Below are 19,316 nucleotides of genomic sequence, written 5' to 3'. Positions count from 1 at the left end.
ACGACCAACAGGAAGTACAACTCTAAACTTTACACAATATAAGAGACAAAATCATCAATATCAGCGCTAAAAGTCAAGGAATCAACTAAAAAGGGGGCGTGGCAATGGGCCCTTTTCACCTGAACCGTCTGATTCAAGGAGCAGTGACCACAATGCACTGCTGCTCAGCCCCGCCAGGGCTTACGAAATATATGACCATCATTTGCTATGATGGGGCGGGGCCTCGCGGGGCCTCGAGCAGCGAGACGGGGGGCTCGGACCCAGGAGCCGGCGCAGAGCGCGGTCAGGTCAGCTGGAGCGGGACTCACGGCGGGCACCAGCAGCTTCTTGACCTCGGTGATGGCGCGCTGCAGCTTGACCTTGGCGCGGTTGTGCGTGTCCTCCACCGTGATCAGCACGTGCAGGTCCTCGCTCAGGTGCTCCCAGTTCGGCTTCCCTCTGTTCATCTCCTCCTGCGGGTCAAGCAGAGAGCACGGTCACCACGGCAACCACGGTCACCACGGCCACCACGGTCACCACGGCCACCACGGTCACCACGGTCACCACGGCCACCACGGTCACCACGGCCGTCACCACGGTCACCACGGCCACCACGGCCACCACGGTCACCATGGCCGTCACCACGGCCACCACGGCCACCACGGTCACCACGGCCACCACGGCCACCACGGTCACCACGGCCACCACGGCCACCACGGCCACCACGGTCACCACGGCCGTCACCACGGCCACCACGGTCACCACGGCCACCACGGCCACCACGGTCACCACGGCCACCACGGCCACCACGGTCACCACGGCCACCACGGTCACCACGGCCGTCACCACGGTCACCACGGTCACCACGGCCACCACGGCCACCACGGTCACCACGGCCACCACGGCCACCACGGTCACCACGGCCACCACGGTCACCACGGCCACCACGGTCACCACGGCCGTCACCACGGTCACCACGGCCACCACGGTCACCACGGTCACCACGGCCGTCACCACGGTCACCACGGCCACCACGGTCACCACGGCCACCACGGTCACCACGGTCACCACGGTCACCACGGTCACCACGGCCACCACGGCCACCACGGTCACCACGGCCGTCACCACGGTCACCACGGCCACCACGGTCACCACGGTCACCACGGCCGTCACCACGGCCACCACGGTCACCACGGCCACCACGGCCACCACGGTCACCACGGCCACCACGGCCACCACGGTCACCACGGCCACCACGGTCACCACGGCCGTCACCACGGTCACCACGGTCACCACGGCCACCACGGCCACCACGGTCACCACGGCCACCACGGCCACCACGGTCACCACGGCCACCACGGTCACCACGGCCACCACGGTCACCACGGCCGTCACCACGGTCACCACGGCCACCACGGTCACCACGGTCACCACGGCCGTCACCACGGTCACCACGGCCACCACGGTCACCACGGCCACCACGGTCACCACGGTCACCACGGTCACCACGGTCACCACGGCCACCACGGCCACCACGGTCACCACGGCCGTCACCACGGTCACCACGGCCACCACGGTCACCACGGTCACCACGGCCGTCACCACGGTCACCACGGCCACCACGGTCACCACGGCCACCACGGTCACCACGGTCACCACGGCCACCACGGTCACCACGGCCACCACGGTCACCACGGCCACCACGGTCACCACGGTCACCACGGTCACCACGGTCACCACGGTCACCACGGTCACCACGCCTTTCACACACTCAAGATGTTCTGGACAGACGCTAAAACACCAGCCAAGAAACCGTTACAGCGCCACCGTCAGGTCACAGTGGACAGTTCAATTTTTTTATTTTCTTTATTTTCTTAAAAAAAAAAAAATATTCATCAATTTATAAAAAAAAAAAAAAAAAAAAATTGTTTTTTAATATTTCAAACATATTACAGGGTGAAAACTGTTAATTACCCATAAATCTCTACTTTCCCGTCCTAACTAACGAACTTGGAGCTAAACTCTAAATCCAGACCTGGACTTGGACCTGGACTTGGACCTGGACTTGGACCTGGACTTGGACCTGGACTTGGACTTGGACCTGGACTTGGACCTGGACTTGGACCTGGACTTGGACCTGGACTTGGACCTGGACTTGGACTTGGACCTGGACTTGGACCTGGACTTGGACCTGGACTTGGACCTGGACTTGGACTTGGACCTGGACTTGGACCCGTTGGCGGGGCCCGTTCGGGGGGCACCAGGGGGCCCTGCAGTGAATCCCCGGGCGCCGCATCCATTAAACATGAGCAGCCGCGTTTGCGCTCGGCGTTTCCGGAAAAACGCCCCTTTTGTTGCCGCGGGAACCATTGAGCTGTGGAAAAAAGCGCCGGGTTTTTCCCACGCTCTAAGTCGAGGCCGAAGACTGAGGCCCGAGCACAAAAGAGCGTTTAGCTAATTACAGTGATAAACCACGTCTTCTGTGGAGCCTCGTAACCCCGGCAACACAAGTCGCACCATAATTACTGTTTCCATCGTCCGTATCCGACTTTTACCACCACAAAAGGAGGAGCAGCTCTGAGGCCCTGGAGGAGCAGCTCTGAGGCCCTGGAGGAGCAGCTCTGAGGCCCTGGAGGAGCAGGTCTGAGGCCCTGGAGGAGCAGCTCTGAGGCCCTGGAGGAGCAGCTCTGAGGCCCTGGAGGAGCAGCTCTGAGGCCCTGGAGGAGCAGGTCTGAGGCCCTGGAGGAGCAGCTCTGAGGCCCTGGAGGAGCAGCTCTGAGGCCCTGGAGGAGCAGGTCTGAGGCCCTGGAGGAGCAGCTCTGAGGCCCTGGAGGAGCAGCTCTGAGGCCCTGGAGGAGCAGCTCTGAGGCCCTGGAGGAGCAGCTCTGAGGCCCTGGAGGAGCAGGTCTGAGGCCCTGGAGGAGCAGGTCTGAGGCCCTGGAGGAGCAGGTCTGAGGCCCTGGAGGAGCAGCTCTGAGGCCCTGGAGGAGCAGCTCTGAGGCCCTGGAGGAGCAGGTCTGAGGCCCTGGAGGAGCAGCTCTGAGGCCCTGGAGGAGCAGCTCTGAGGCCCTGGAGGAGCAGCTCTGAGGCCCTGGAGGAGCAGCTCTGAGGCTGGTACATGTCATGCTCCTCACAGTCACATGACCACGAGAACGACGTGTCAATAATTGTGATGTTCAGATATTTGACCGGTCTGGCGCTGACCTCTGACCTTTGACCTCTGACTCTCATAACATGTTTGGACCGTTCTGCTCCACGATCTGTTTTTCCTCTCGGTAACTTCATCCTGAACGCACACATCTGCTCTGGGCCTCCTGCGGCCCCTGTGAGGCCTCCTGCGGCCCCTGTGAGGCCTCCTGCGGCCCCTGTGAGGCCTCCTGCGGCCCCTGTGAGGCCTCCTGCGGCCCCTGTGAGGCCTCCTGCGGCCCCTGTGAGGCCTCCTGCGGCCCCTGTGAGGCCTCCTGCGGCCCCTGTGTGGCCTCCTGCGGCCCCTGTGAGGCCTCCTGCGGCCCCTGTGTGGACCAGAGTGGACCTTCTGGAAAAAGACTAAAACATCTAAACTCCACAGACTCCATGTCCGAGCCGCGTCATCTCTGACCTTTGACCTCTGACCCAGGCTAGCTCCGTTACCTTGTGCTATGCTAACTAAGCTAACAGATGTAAACAGAGCAGGTTCATATGAAGATGATCCGCGGGCGTCGCCGATGAGAACGTTATCCTCCTCCTCTTCCTCTCTTTAACCTCCTCCTCTTCCTCTCTTTATCCTCCTCTTCTTCCTCTCTTTATCCTCCTCTTCTTCCTCTCTTTATCCTCCTCCTCTTCCTCTCTTTAACCTCCTCCTCTTCCTCTCTTTAACCTCCTCCTCTTCCTCTCTTTATCCTCCTCTTCTTCCTCTCTTTATCCTCCTCCTCTTCCTCTCTTTATCCTCCTCCTCTTCCTTCTCTCTCTTGCTCTTCGTCTAATGTCAACACTCGTTCATCCCTCGTTCCTCCAGCTGGTCCTGTGTTTGTCCTCTGTTGGACTCCAAACATCTTCTCTCTTCTCTTTTCTTTCATCATCCTCTTCTCTCTCTCTTCCCCCCTCGTTCCTCTCCTCTTTCCCCCTCGTTCCTCTCCTCTTTCCTCCCTCGTTCCTCTTCTCTTTCCTCCCTCGTTCCTCTCCTCTTTCCTCCCTCGTTCCTCTCCTCTTTCCTCCCTCATTCCTCTCCTCTTTCCCCCCTCGTTCCTCTCCTCTTTCCCCCCTCGTTCCTCTCCTCTTTCCCCCTCGTTCCTCTCCTCTTTCCTCCCTCGTTCCTCTCCTCTTTCCTCCCTCGTTCCTCTCCTCTTTCCTCCCTCGTTCCTCTCCTCTTTCCTCCCTCATTCCTCTCCTCTTTACCCCCTCGTTCCTCTCCTCTTTACCCCCTCGTTCCTCTCCTCTTTCCTCCCTCATTCCTCTCCTCTTTACCCCCTCGTTCCTCTCCTCTTTCCTCCCTCATTCCTCTCCTCTTTCCTCCCTCGTTCCTCTCCTCTTTCCCCCCTCGTTCCTCTCCTCTTTCCTCCCTCGTTCCTCCCTCTGGTGTTTGTCCTCTGTTGGACTCCAGGCGTCTCCACAGGCTCTGACCTGAAGAATGTGAATCCAGACGTTTGTGTGAAGCAGGTTTTCAGCTCCATGTGAGAAAGAACTAAACCAGGTCTAAACCAGGACTAAACCAGGTCTAAACCAGGACTAAACCAGGTCTAAACCAGGACTAAACCAGATCTAAACCAGGACTAAACCAGGTCTAAACCAGGACTAAACCAGGTCTAAACCAGGACTAAACCAGGTCTAAACCAGGACTAAACCAGATCTAAACCAGGACTAAACCAGGTCTAAACCAGGACTAAACCAGGTCTAAACCAGGACTAAACCAGGTCTAAACCAGGACTAAACCAGGACTAAACCAGGTCTAAACCAGGTCTAAACCAGGTCTAAACCAGGACTAAACCAGGTCTAAACCAGGACTAAACCAGGTCTAAACCAGGACTAAACCAGGACTAAACCAGGTCTAAACCAGGACTAAACCAGGTCTAAACCAGGACTAAACCAGGACTAAACCAGGTCTAAACCAGGACTAAACCAGGTCTAAACCAGGACTAAACCAGGTCTAAACCAGGACTAAACTAGGACCAAAAACTCGAGTCTTGACGAGGACAAAAAATAAACCTATAAAACACAAAATAGCTGAAAAACACGATGAATGTGTTAAAACAACAATAATGACAGATTGTGTTCTTGTGGAGTCGCTTTAGTGGAAAGTACAAACACAGAGTCCAAGTCCAAGTCCAAGTCCAAGTCCAAGTCCAAGTCCTGGTCAGGATCTGGTCAGGATCTGGACTCTGGGGGCGGGGCAGATGGTCTGGACACGGGAGACCGGGGCGCGGCCGGAACAATCCAGAGCCAGAGTCCAGAACATTAAACCCAAAGACAAATGGAACTGGAAGAGACTTCTGCTGTTTGTGTTTCTGGTTCTGTCGCGCATTTAACAGCCAAATATCGGACAAATATCGGTATCGGTCCACCACCAAAGTCGAGATCAAACTGCGCAATTTATATCAAAATCACAGCTTTAAACTCTTTAATCGTTGTAAAAATCCACGTCTAGTACTTTTTTAAAAAATGTTGAAAGTACTTTTTTAAAACATGTACTTCAAAACTTTTAGATGTTTCGTGTATGTGATACTTTTACTTCAGTATTAAGTGTTTTTGATGTCACCATTTGGCCTCAGAACTGTGTAAACGTCTTCAGAGTGCATGTTCTCTCTGTGCTGCAGAGTGCATGTTCTCTCTGTGCTGCAGAGTGCATGTTCTCTCTGTGCTGCAGAGTGCATGTTCCCTCTGTGCTGCAGAGTGCATGTTCCCTCTGTGCTGCAGAGTGCATGTTCCCTCTGTGCTGCAGAGTGCATGTTCTCTCTGTGCTGCAGAGTGCATGTTCTCTCTGTGCTGCAGAGTGCATGTTCCCTCTGTGCTGCAGAGTGCATGTTCCCTCTGTGCTGCAGAGTGCATGTTCTCTCTGTGCTGCAGAGTGCATGTTCTCTCTGTGCTGCAGAGTGCATGTTCTCTCTGTGCTGCAGAGTGCATGTTCTCTCTGTGCTGCAGAGTGCATGTTCCCTCTGTGCTGCAGAGTGCATGTTCCCTCTGTGCTGCAGAGTGCATGTTCCCTCTGTGCTGCAGAGTGCATGTTCCCTCTGTGCTGCAGAGTGCATGTTCTCTCTGTGCTGCAGAGTGCATGTTCTCTCTGTGCTGCAGAGTGCATGTTCCCTCTGTGCTGCAGAGTGCATGTTCTCTCTGTGCTGCAGAGTGCATGTTCCCTCTGTGCTGCAGAGTGCATGTTCTCTCTGTGCTGCAGAGTGCATGTTCCCTCTGTGCTGCAGAGTGCATGTTCTCTCTGTGCTGCAGAGTGCATGTTCCCTCTGTGCTGCAGAGTGCATGTTCCCTCTGTGCTGCAGAGTGCATGTTCCCTCTGTGCTGCAGAGTGCATGTTCCCTCTGTGCTGCAGAGTGCATGTTCTCTCTGTGCTGCAGAGTGCATGTTCTCTCTGTGCTGCAGAGTGCATGTTCCCTCTGTGCTGCAGAGTGCATGTTCTCTCTGTGCTGCAGAGTGCATGTTCCCTCTGTGCTGCAGAGTGCATGTTCTCTCTGTGCTGCAGAGTGCATGTTCCCTCTGTGCTGCAGAGTGCATGTTCCCTCTGTGCTGCAGAGTGCATGTTCCCTCTGTGCTGCAGAGTGCATGTTCCCTCTGTGCTGCAGAGTGCATGTTCCCTCTGTGCTGCAGAGTGCATGTTCCCTCTGTGCTGCAGAGTGCATGTTCTCTCTGTGCTGCAGAGTGCATGTTCTCTCTGTGCTGCAGAGTGCATGTTCCCTCTGTGCTGCAGAGTGCATGTTCTCTCTGTGCTGCAGAGTGCATGTTCTCTCTGTGCTGGAGGCGGGGCCGTACCTTCTTCTTGTCCCTCATGGAGCCCTTCCCTCGCACCATGATCTTACAGCCAGTCTCCGCCTCCAGCTGTTTGGCCGTGAGGCCCCTGGGGCCCAGGATCCGCCCCACGAAGTTAAACTGGAAACACACAAAACACTTTATTTACTTCATCATAAAACAACTTCATAAAAGAAGGAATTATTATGTTATATTTAGATTCATCGTAAATGCCATTAATAATCTCAAACGGTTTAAGGAGAATAAATAACAAAGATAACAAAGCATAAAGTTTTTTTTAACAATTTATAAAAATACAAAAATTAAAAATATAATAATAAAAAATAATAAATAAAATAAATACAATTTAAATTAAAAATAATAATATATAGAATCAAAAATTAAAATGAAATAATAATAATAATAAATATAGCCGCAAACGGCAATGATCGGCCCTCGCCACGCCACCGCCGCCGCGCACAGAGACTGTGACTCTTTGAATAAAAATGTGGATAACTTTTGATGGTCCTGAAGATGAGTCTCACCACATTTCAGGTTGATCGGGTTAACGCCCTGAGGGGGAGGAGTTTATGAAAGTATAAAGTGTAAACATGTTTCTGTCATTGCTACGGCAAAAGCCGTAACAATTATGACATGGGTCATTAACTTTTTTGATGGGGATGCTAAAATTGAATTTTATGTCAAATTTCGCTAAACTAAACATTTAACCTCCATATAAAATCTTTAGGGGGCGCAGTCGCGCCAAATTAATTAATTTCACTTCAAGTAGGTTTAGGGCAAAGAGTTTATCAACTGATTCTAATTTGACGCAATTCGGACTTTATCTGCGCAAACGGCAGCAAATTAATTTGGGAAATTTCTGAAATTCTATGATTCTTGAGACCGTGACAGGGTCAATGTCATTTGAATAACTTTTGATGTCCCACTCCTCAGTAGCATTTTCACCAAATTTCAGCTTTTTAGGGCCACCGCCCTGGAAGGAGTTTGTACAAGTACAACATTTGGAAAAACTCCCGAGTCATGCTTAGCCATTTTTGAACCAATATGGCCGACATTTGGTTGGGCGGACGGCGTTGCCGTAATAATATTTTTTACTTCTCTTGTCACCATCTACCTCTGCGCCAAATTTCATGATTCTACGATCAGATTTTTTTTGGGTCATTTCCCATCTCTCAATGCATTTCTGGTACATTTGGGGGCGCTGACGAGCACATTTTTTAATTATAGAAAAAGGAAATAGCCAGAATGTAGAGGCACGATTATTAGAGGTGTGAACATTTTTGTGACTTTTCATCAATGTCACTGGGTGGGGGGTTGGTCCCGAAAAAAAGAAGAAGAAGAAGAAGAAGAAGAAGAAGAAGAAGAAGAAGAAGAAGAAGAAGAAGAAGAAGAAGAAGAAGAAGAAGAAGAAGAAGAAGAAGAAGAAGAAGAAGAAGAATATTCCGATGCGAAAACAATGTTTCCCATTTTTCAAATATCATAAACTATACGTGTGGGTCCCTGGTCACTGACGGGTACTTTCCTTAATTTTGAGTGGGCTCCGCCCACTTTGTGTTTTTGGCCCTCTAAACAGTAATAATGTTAAATTTTTGCATCACATGTTCTCCTTGAACCGACACCTTAACGTGGTGGAGGGGTTTGAGTGCCCGAATGATCCCGGGAGCTATGTTGTCGGGGGCTTCATGCCCCTGGTAGGGTCTCCCAAGGCAAACAGGTCCTAAGTGACGGGTCAGACAAAGATCGGTTCAGAAGCCTCTTATGACGACGACACGAACAAGGCCGTTTACGTCGCCCGGATCGGCGTCACCGGGGCCCCATCCTGGAGCCAGGCCTGGGATGGGTGCTCCATGGCGAGCGCCTGGTGGCCGGGTCTTACCCCACGGGGCCCGGCCGGGCACAGCCCGAAAGAGCGACGTGGGGCCGCCCTCCCGTGGGCCCACCACCCGCAGGAGGATCCATAAGGGGCCGGTGCAGAGAGATCTGGGCGGCAGTCGACGGCAGGGGCGACCAGATCTCCAGACACAGAGACTAACTCTGGGGACATGGAATGTCCCCTCGCTGGGGGGGAAAGAGCCTGAGCTTGTGCGGGAGGTTGAGCGATACCGACTAGATATAGTCGGCCTCACCTCCACGCACAGTTTGGGCTCTGGAACCCATCTCCTCGAGAGGGGCTGGACGCTCCACTTCTCTGGTGTTGCCCGCGGGGAGAGGCGGCGGGCTGGTGTGGGCTTGCTGATAGCCCCTCAGCTCAGCCGCCACGTGTTGGAGTTTACCCCGGTGAACGAGAGGGTCGCGTCCCTCCGCCTTCGGGTGGGGGACAGGTCTCTCACTGTTGTGGCGGCCTACGGGCCGAACAGCAGTGCAGAGTACCCGGCCTTCTTGGAGTCCTTGGGAGGGGTACTGGACAGTGCACCGACCGGGGACTCCGTTGTTCTACTGGGGGACTTCAACGCCCACGTGGGCAATGACAGTGACACCTGGAGAGGGGTGATCGGGAAGAACGGCTTCCCCGATCTGAACCCGAGCGGTGTTCAGTTATTGGACTTCTGTGCTAGCCACGGATTGTCCATAACGAACACCATGTTCAAGCACAAGGGTGTCCATCAGTGCACATGGCACCAGGACACCCTAGGCCGGAGGTCAATGATCGACTTTGTTGTCGTGTCATCAGACCTCCGGCCGCGTGTCTTGGACACTCGGGTGAAGAGAGGGGCAGAGTTGTCAACCGATCACCACCTGGTGGTGAGTTGGATCCGCTGGCAGAGGAGGAAGCCGGACAGACTTGGCAGACCCAAGCGCATTGTGAGGGTCTGTTGGGAACGTCTAGTGGAGCCCTCTGTCAGTAGGGTATTCAACTCGCACCTCCGGGAGAGCTTCTCCCATGTCCCGGGGGAGGTTGGGGACATTGAGTCCGAGTGGACCATGTTCTCCGCCTCCATTGTTGATGCGGCTGCTCGGAGATGTGGTCGCAAGGTCTCCGGTGCCTGTCGTGGCGGCAACCCCCGAACCCGGTGGTGGACACCGGAAGTAAGGGATGCCGTCAGACTGAAGAAGGAGGCCTATCAGGCCACTCTGGCTTGTAGGTCTCCGGAGGTCATCGACGGGTATCGGCAGGCCAAGCGAGCCGCGGCTCGTGCTGTCGCAGAGGCAAAAACCCGGGCCTGGGAGGAGTTCGGGGAGGTCATGGAGGAGGACTATCGGTCGGCACCAAAGAAATTCTGGCAAACCGTCCGGCGCCTCAGGAGGGGGAAGCAGTGTCTCACCAACACCGTTTACGGTGCGGGTGGAGGCCTGCTGACCTCAACTGGGGATGTCGTCGGACGGTGGAAGGAATACTTTGAGGATCTCCTTAATCCCTCAGTCACGTCTTCCGAAGAGGAAGTGGAGACCGGGGACTCGGTGGCTGGCTCATCCATCACCCAAGCTGAAGTCACTGAGGTTGTTCGCAAACTCCTCGGTGGCAGGGCTCTGGGGGTGGATGAGATCCGCCCTGAGTACCTAAAGTATCTGGATGTTGTAGGACTGTCTTGGTTGACACGTCTCTGCAACATCGCGTGGCGTTCGGGGACCGTGCCTCTGGACTGGCAGACCGGGGTGGTGGTCCCTCTGTTCAAGACGGGGGACCGGAGGGTGTGTTCCAACTACAGAGGGATCACACTCCTCAGCCTCCCGGGTAAGGTCTATTCCAAGGTACTGGAGAGGAGAATCCGACCGATAGTCGAACCTCGGATTCAGGAGGAGCAGAGTGGTTTTCGTCCCGGTCGTGGAACACTGGACCAGCTCTATACCCTCCATCGGGTGCTCGAGGGTTCATGGGAGTTTGCCCAACCAGTCCATATGTGTTTTGTGGATCTGGAGAAGGCTTTCGACCGTGTCCCTCGGGGTGTCCTTTGGGGGGTGCTCCGGGAGTACGGGGTCCGGGGCCCTTTGCTCAGGGCTGTCCGGTCCCTGTATGACCGGAGCAGGAGCTGTGTTCGCATTGCCGGCAGTAAGTCAGACCTGTTCCCAGTGCATGTTGGACTCCGCCAGGGCTGCCCTTTGTCACCGGTTCTGTTCATAATTTTTATGGACAGAATTTCTAGGCGCAGTCAGGGGTCGGAGGGTGTGGTCAGGGGTCAGAGGGTGTCCGGTTTGGGGACCACAGGATCTCATCTCTGCTGTTCGCAGACGATGTTGTCCTGATGGCTCCATCAAACCCGGACCTGCAACATGCACTGGGACGGTTTGCAGCCGAGTGTGAAGCGGCTGGGATGAGAATCAGCTCCAAATCCGAGGCCATGGTTCTCGACCGGAAAAAGGTGGCTTGCCCTCTCCAGGTGGGTGGGGTGTCCTTGCCCCAAGTGGAGGAGTTCAAGTATCTCGGGGTCTTGTTCACGAGTGAGGGAAGGATGGAGCGTGAGATCGACAGGCGGATCGGTGCAGCGGCTGCAGTGATGCAGTCGCTGCATCGGACCGTTGTGGTAAAGAGGGAGCTGAGCCGAAAGGCAAAGCTCTCTATTTACCGGTCGGTCTACGTTCCTGCCCTCACCTATGCTCATGAGCTTTGGGTAGTGACCGAAAGAACAAGATCGCGGATACAAGCGGTCGAAATGAGTTTCCTCCGCCGTGTGGCTGGCCGCTCCCTTAGAGATAAGGTGAGGAGCTCGGCCACACGAGGGGAGCTCGGAGTAGAGCCGCTGCTCCTCCACGTCGAGAGGAGCCAGCTGAGGTGGCTCGGGCATCTGTTTCGGATGCCTCCTGGGCGCCTCCCTCGGGAGGTGTTTCAGGCATGTCCCACCGGGAAGAGGCCCCGGGGAAGACCCAGGACACGCTGGAGAGACTATGTCTCTCGGCTGGCCTGGGAACGCCTCGGGATCCCCCCGGAGGAGTTAGAGGAAGTGTCTGGGGAGAGGAAGTCTGGGAGTCCCTGCTCAGACTGCTGCCCCCGCGACCCGGCCCCGGATAAAGCGGCAGAAGATGGATGGATGGATGGATGGATGTTTATATGAACGGAACATGGAAGAGATGGGGAACGTGTTGGTGAGACACTTAGAGCAACGAGCGCTTTACTCGTTTAGTGCCACTTTTGCACGAGCTTCGCCCGTTTACAACTGTAATGTTCCATTTGACTCATGAGTCTGCAGGTGCATGTGGGAGGAGCTAGTGAGTGTTTGGAAGTGGGCGTGTGCTTCGGCCTCTCGCCAGCTTGTGGCGCTCGGGCCTAATCATATTTTTTAGGTATTTGTATTTTACTTCAGTATATTCGACAGTAGATATTTTTTTTTTACCAGAGGTGGCAGAGTATAAATATTGTAAAGTATTGAGTAAAGTTACCTCAAAATAAAAGGACCCGATAAAAGTACAAAGTCCAAGAAATGACTCAAGTAAGAGTCATAAAAAAAGAAAGTTTTTTAAGGAAACTTTTGCTCAAGTAAGAGACCGTGTACTACTGTCCACATGCAGTACTCACTGTACTACTGTCCACATGCAGTACTCACTGTACTACTGTCCACATGCAGTACTCACTGTACTACTGTCCACATGCAGTACTCACTTTACTACTGTCCACATGCAGTACTCACTGTACTACTGTCCACATGCAGTACTCACTGTACTACTGTCCACATGCAGTACTCACTGTACTACTGTCCACATGCAGTACTCACTTTACTACTGTCCACATGCAGTACTCACTGTACTACTGTCCACATGCAGTACTCACTTTACTACTGTCCACATGCAGTACTCACTGTACTACTGTCCACATGCAGTACTCACTGTACTACTGTCCACATGCAGTACTCACTGTACTACTGTCCACATGCAGTACTCACTGTACTACTGTCCACATGCAGTACTCACTGTACTACTGTCCACATGCAGTACTCACTTTACTACTGTCCACATGCAGTACTCACTTTACTACTGTCCACATGCAGTACTCACTGTACTACTGTCCACATGCAGTACTCACTTTACTACTGTCCACATGCAGTACTCACTTTACTACTGTCCACATGCAGTACTCACTGTACTACTGTCCACATGCAGTACTCACTGTACTACTGTCCACATGCAGTACTCACTTTACTACTGTCCACATGCAGTACTCACTGTACTACTGTCCACATGCAGTACTCACTTTACTACTGTCCACATGCAGTACTCACTGTACTACTGTCCACATGCAGTACTCACTTTACTACTGTCCACATGCAGTACTCACTGTACTACTGTCCACATGCAGTACTCACTGTACTACTGTCCACATGCAGTACTCACTGTACTACTGTCCACACGCAGTACTCACTGTACTACTGTCCACATGCAGTACTCACTTTACTACTGTCCACATGCAGTACTCACTGTACTACTGTCCACATGCAGTACTCACTGTACTACTGTCCACATGCAGTACTCACTGTACTACTGTCCACATGCAGTACTCACTGTACTACTGTCCACATGCAGTACTCACTTTACTACTGTCCACATGCAGTACTCACTGTACTACTGTCCACATGCAGTACTCACTGTACTACTGTCCACATGCAGTACTCACTGTACTACTGTCCACATGCAGTACTCACTGTACGACTGTCCACATGCAGTACTCACTGTACTACTGTCCACATGCAGTACTCACTGTACTACTGTCCACACGCAGTACTCACTGTACTACTGTCCACACGCAGTACTCACTGTACTACTGTCCACACGCAGTACTCACTGTACTACTGTCCACATGCAGTACTCACTGTACTACTGTCCACACGCAGTACTCACTGTACTACTGTCCACATGCAGTACTCACTGTACTACTGTCCACACGCAGTACTCACTGTACTACTGTCCACATGCAGTACTCACTGTACTACTGTCCACACACAGTACTCACTGTACTACTGTCCACATGCACCACATGCAGTACTCACTGTACTACTGTCCACATGCAGTACTCACTGTACTACTGTCCACATGCAGTACTCACTGTACTACTGTCCACATGCAGTACTCACTGTACTACTGTCCACATGCAGTACTCACTGTACTACTGTCCACATGCAGTACTCACTTTACTACTGTCCACATGCAGTACTCACTGTACTACTGTCCACATGCAGTACTCACTGTACTACTGTCCACACGCAGTACTCACTGTACTACTGTCCACACGCAGTACTCACTGTACTACTGTCCACATGCAGTACTCACTGTACTACTGTCCACATGCAGTACTCACTGTACTACTGTCCACATGCAGTACTCACTGTACTACTGTCCACACGCAGTACTCACTGTACTACTGTCCACATGCAGTACTCACTGTACTACTGTCCACACGCAGTACTCACTGTACTACTGTCCACATGCAGTACTCACTGTACTACTGTCCACACGCAGTACTCACTGTACTACTGTCCACAGGCAGTACTCACTGTACTACTGTCCACACGCAGTACTCACTGTACTACTGTCCACACGCAGTACTCACTGTACTACTGTCCACACGCAGTACTCACTGTACTACTGTCCACACGCAGTACTCACTGTACTACTGTCCACACGCAGTACTCACTGTACTACTGTCCACATGCAGTACTCACTGTACTACTGTCCACACGCAGTACTCACTTTACTACTGTCCACACGCAGTACTCACTGTACAACATGCAGTACTTACTTTACAACACGCAGTACTCACTTTACCACAGGCAGTACTCACTTTACTACACGCAGTACTCACTTTACTACACGCAGTACTCACTTTACACACGCAGTACTCACTTTACAACACGCAGTACTCACTTTACCACAGGCAGTACTCACTTTACTACACGCAGTACTTACTTTACTACACGCAGTACTTACTTTACTACACGCAGTACTTACTTTACTACACGCAGTACTTACTTTACTACAAGAGGCCAAAGAGTCAGAAAGTCACTCCGAGAAGCACATTTTAAAAAGTAACTCAAATTAACGTAATTGAATACTGCGCCCTCTGCTTTTCACTTTTCCCTCACTACATTTGTACTACAGGTATTTGTACTTTCTACTGCATGGGGCGGAGGAGTGTATTTTGTAGCCCGTCCGTGGGGATCTTTCCCACGTCTTTAGAGCTTCAGGTCTAAGCTCAGAGCAAACAACCGTGTGGAAAGTAACAACAAATGCCCCATTCTACTTGTACTTGTATACTTCCTGCCGTGTAATACTTGTACTTGTAACTGAGTATCGTTCCTGCCGCGTAATTGTACTTTCAAAATCAACAAAGGAAATTTGTTAAAACGTATTTCTGCTTTAAACTGTTTATTTTATCACGTTTTGTACAAAAGACTGATCTAAAATTATACTGAAACCACAGTAAAAAAGTACTAGTACTAGTTTAGAAGTCGTTTTTTGTGTGTACGTTTTACTTTTACTTCAAGTCCATCTGACGGTTTGAACACACATTTGACTAAAAGGCACTGAACTGAATTATATTTCAGGATTGACTCCACCTTTGGCCCGTTTGTGTAAAGTTTATAGTTGTACTTCCTGGTTTGAGGTGATGTCACAGCTGTTTCCATAGCAACCAGACTGTAAACAAGAGCCAAACTCCACATAAACGACACGGCAGTTCTGATCTGACACAATAAGACCATAAAACACCTTTATTCAGTCCAACCATGGTTTAAACACTCTCTGTGTCGCACACTGATGACATCACAGAGGGACCCAGCTCCACTTCCTGTTGTTTTAAACTCTTATTTTTCATAATTTCTTCACAAACTGCCACTTAACCGACGTAAAACTGTGATAAACATTCACCGCAGATTCTGCACCATTAAACTAAGTCAGAATTATAAAAACAGGAGAACCTTTAATAGGGACTTTAACGACACATTTGGTCCCAGTACTTTTACTTGAGTACAAATACGCAGTACTCAGACAAAACAGGATTCACTTTTTTAAACCCGCTAATCTCACGCAAAGGTTAAAGGTTCGGTAATACATCTGCTTAAACTCTCAAAATGCTCAAATTAAAATGCGTAATCTTAAAATGCAACTGTTGCACATTTGTGCCGGTTTGCATGTTCTCCTCGCACTGGCTCGACTCGTCAGCGCTAGCTAACCCCCGCGCCGAAAATAACGCGGTCGGCCCAAAAACAAAAGCGGAGTCGTTTGTGGCGCGACACAGAGGGACAGGAATAGACTTTATGAGCGCTTTAACCTTCAGAGTCAAAGGAGGCAGCAGCTGTTAGCCCGTGCTAGCGCCTGTTAGCCACGCGTTAGCACCTGTTAGCCCGTGTTAGCGGCTGTTAGCATGTGTTAGCCGCCCGCTTGTGTTCTTTGGGTCGAGCCTTGACTTAATGAGTTTCGAGGCGTGTTTTGGCTCTGGTCGAACATTAACGGACGAGATACAGGTCAGATCTGAGGAGAGGCGAGCCCGCTGTAAGGATCAGTGTGTTTTAAGGTATTTTTAAAGGTATAACTTAAGGGGATAAAAATATGTTAAAATGTTAAATTTAGATCAAATTCAGGTCCAAACTGTAGCTTAAAGGACACGTATTATGTATTTGTTTACCTTTACTTTGGCGTCTCATGTTTTAGAACTTAAAATAAAGTTTGCACAGAAAAGCACACATGCCTTTACTCTTAGTCAGGTGTTTCCAAGTCAGGATTTGTGTTAGCGCTCTGTCTACTGGCAGCAGGAGGAATTACCACAGGGAAATGAACAAAAGCTAGCTTGCCCCGACATGCTAACGTAAGCACAGAGTTGTGATGAAGGTGTTTTGAGTCAGAAACGCTCAGAACGAGTCCGCAATGGTTTATGGAGTTAAAAACAGCACTTTTCTCCGATCTCTGAGCCAGTTTGTCCTTCTCCGGTGACGCTAACGAACATTAGCATGCTAACGATGCACTTCCTGCTCCTCCGAGGATAAAACCCTTCACATTTAGACACGGAGAATGCGCCGTTGTCTCATTTTGACCCCAATAGATATCCTTGTTATCAATTTGTACTGGGACAAAACTAATTTTCCAAAAAATTCCTACAAAAAATTCAAAAAAAATGTCAACTCATTTTTTAAAAAATTCAAAAAATTTAATTGTTCTATTTTCAGGTGTCAAAACAGTAAAGATCAGGAGCAACACCGTTAAACGCTTTCTCTCTTTTTATTGCTCAGAACACCTTATTTAATCTCATCTAAGTCTTATTTTGGCGGATCCGACCTGCTCGTTTCCATGGAGACAGAGCAGTTTAACGCCATACCGCGGAACATTCCAAGCGAGACAAAGCGAACGCAACGTCACGGCGAAACAAGCGTGACAAGCTCGAGCGCGACAAGCAAAACCGCAGCCGAACGCAGCAGGCCGCGTATTTTCAAAATAAAAGCATGAGCTACGGTTTGTTGGAGGTGATTCATCGGCTCCGGACGTGTCGACAGCAATAAGCAGACGCATCAAAACGCCCACGTGAACCCACTGAAACACGACCCGGACTCTGGACTGAGCCGGGACCGAACGCTGGACCCGGGACAAAATCCTGGTCCGATTTAACCCTGATGTCACGGTTACGACGCGCAGTCTGGAGTCTATTTTGAAACCGCGCCGCACTCCAGACCACAACATCACACGGAATATGATCTGCATTATTCATTTTTAATGTCGGGAATATCTGAAGAGGTAGGATCCCGCTGCCCGGTTTTCTCACATGCAAAAGTACTGTATTTTCCGTAGTATAAGTTCACACTGGAGTATAAGTTTGCACTGGAGTATAAGTCGCTCTGGAGTATAAGTCGCACTGGAGTATAAGTCGCTCTGGAGTATAAGTCGCTCTGGAGTATAAGTCGCTCTGGAGTATAAGTCGCACTGGAGTATAAGTCGCACTGGAGTATAAGTCGCACTGGAGTATAAATCGCTCTGGAGTATAAGTCGCACTGGAGTATAAGTCGCTCTGGAGTATAAGTCGCTCTGGAGTATAAATCGCTCTGGAGTATGAGTCGCACTGGAGTATAAGTCACTCTGGAGTATAAGTCGCTCTGGAGTATAAGTCGCACTGGAGTATAAGTCGCACTGGAGTATAAGTCGCACTGGAGTATAAATCGCTCTGGAGTATAAATCGCACTGGAGTATAAGTCGCACTGGAGTATAAGTCGCACTGGAGTATAAGTCGCACTGGAGTATAAGTCGCACTGGAGTATAAGTCGCACTGGAGTATAAATCGCTCTGGAGTACAAGTCGCTCTGGAGTATAAATCGCTCTGGAGTATAAGTCGCTCTGGGGTATAAGTCGCACTGGAGTACAAGTCGCACTGGAGTACAAGTAGCACTGGAGTACAAGTCGCACTGGAGTATAAGTCGCACTGGAGTATAAGTCGCTCTGGAGTATAAATCGCTCTGGAGTATGAGTCGCACTGGAGTATAAGTCACTCTGGAGTATAAGTCGCACTGGAGTATAAGTCGCTCTGGAGTATAAGTCGCACTGGAGTATAAGTCGCACTGGAGTATAAGTCGCACTGGAGTATAAGTCGCACTGGAGTATAAGTCGCACTGGAGTATAAGTCGCACTGGAGTATAAGTCGCACTGGAGTATAAGTCGCACTGGAGTATAAATCGCTCTGGAGTACAAGTCGCTCTGGAGTATAAATCGCTCTGGAGTATAAGTCGCTCTGGGGTATAAGTCGCACTGGAGTACAAGTCGCACTGGAGTACAAGTCGCACTGGAGTACAAGTCGCACTGGAGTACAAGTCGCACTGGAGTATAAGTCGCACTGGAGTATAAGTCGCTCTGGAGTATAAATCGCTCTGGAGTATGAGTCGCACTGGAGTATAAGTCACTCTGGAGTATAAGTCGCTCTGGAGTATAAGTCGCACTGGAGTATAAGTCGCACTGGAGTATAAGTCGCACTGGAGTATAAGTCGCACTGGAGTATAAATCGCTCTGGAGTATAAGTCGCACTGGAGTATAAATCGCACTGGAGTATAAGTCGCACTGGAGTATAAATCGCACTGGAGTACAAGTCGCACTGGAGTACAAGTCGCACTGGAGTACAAGTCGCACTGGAGTACAAGTCGCACTGCAGTATAAGTCGCTCTGGAGTACAAGTCGCTCTGGAGTATAAGTCGCTCTGGAGTACAAGTCGCTCTGGAGTATAAGTCGCTCTGGAGTATAAGTCGCTCTGGAGTACAAGTCGCACTGGAGTACAAGTCGCTCTGGAGTACAAGTCGCTCTGGAGTACAAGTCGCTCTGGAGTATAAGTCGCTCTGGAGTACAAGTCGCTCTGGAGTACAAGTCGCTCTGGAGTACAAGTCGCTCTGGAGTACAAGTCGCTCTGGAGTATAAGTCGCTCTGGAGTACAAGTCGCTCTGGAGTACAAGTCGCTCTGGAGTACAAGTCGCTCTGGAGTACAAGTCGCTCTGGAGTAC

The 19,316-nt window shown here is 51.1% G+C and overlaps 1 protein-coding gene across 1 annotated transcript in view; it reads right to left on the bottom strand.

Annotated features, from left to right (window-relative positions):
- Positions 1 to 260: 260 nt before the first annotated feature.
- Positions 261 to 19,316, bottom strand: part of LOC140348201 (protein quaking-B-like) — a gene marked incomplete at its 3' end in the record, with an annotated part of 23,124 nt that continues 4,068 nt past the window's right edge. Inside the window, exons 2-3 of the mRNA XM_072434275.1 lie at positions 6,931 to 7,047; positions 261 to 452 (exon numbers count right to left, since the gene is read on the bottom strand). Of these exons, the coding sequence (XP_072290376.1) occupies positions 261 to 452; positions 6,931 to 7,047 (309 nt within the window). The remainder of the gene's footprint in view (positions 453 to 6,930; positions 7,048 to 19,316) is intronic.

This window comes from Eucyclogobius newberryi, unplaced genomic scaffold, assembly GCF_026437365.1.
Source record: "Eucyclogobius newberryi isolate DKJ021-1_F unplaced genomic scaffold, fEucNew1.0.hap1 SCAF_613, whole genome shotgun sequence".
Classification (NCBI taxonomy): Eukaryota; Metazoa; Chordata; class Actinopteri; order Gobiiformes; family Gobiidae; genus Eucyclogobius; species Eucyclogobius newberryi.
Note: the sequence above shows the minus strand (reverse complement) of the source record. Positions and strands in the feature narration are given on the sequence as shown.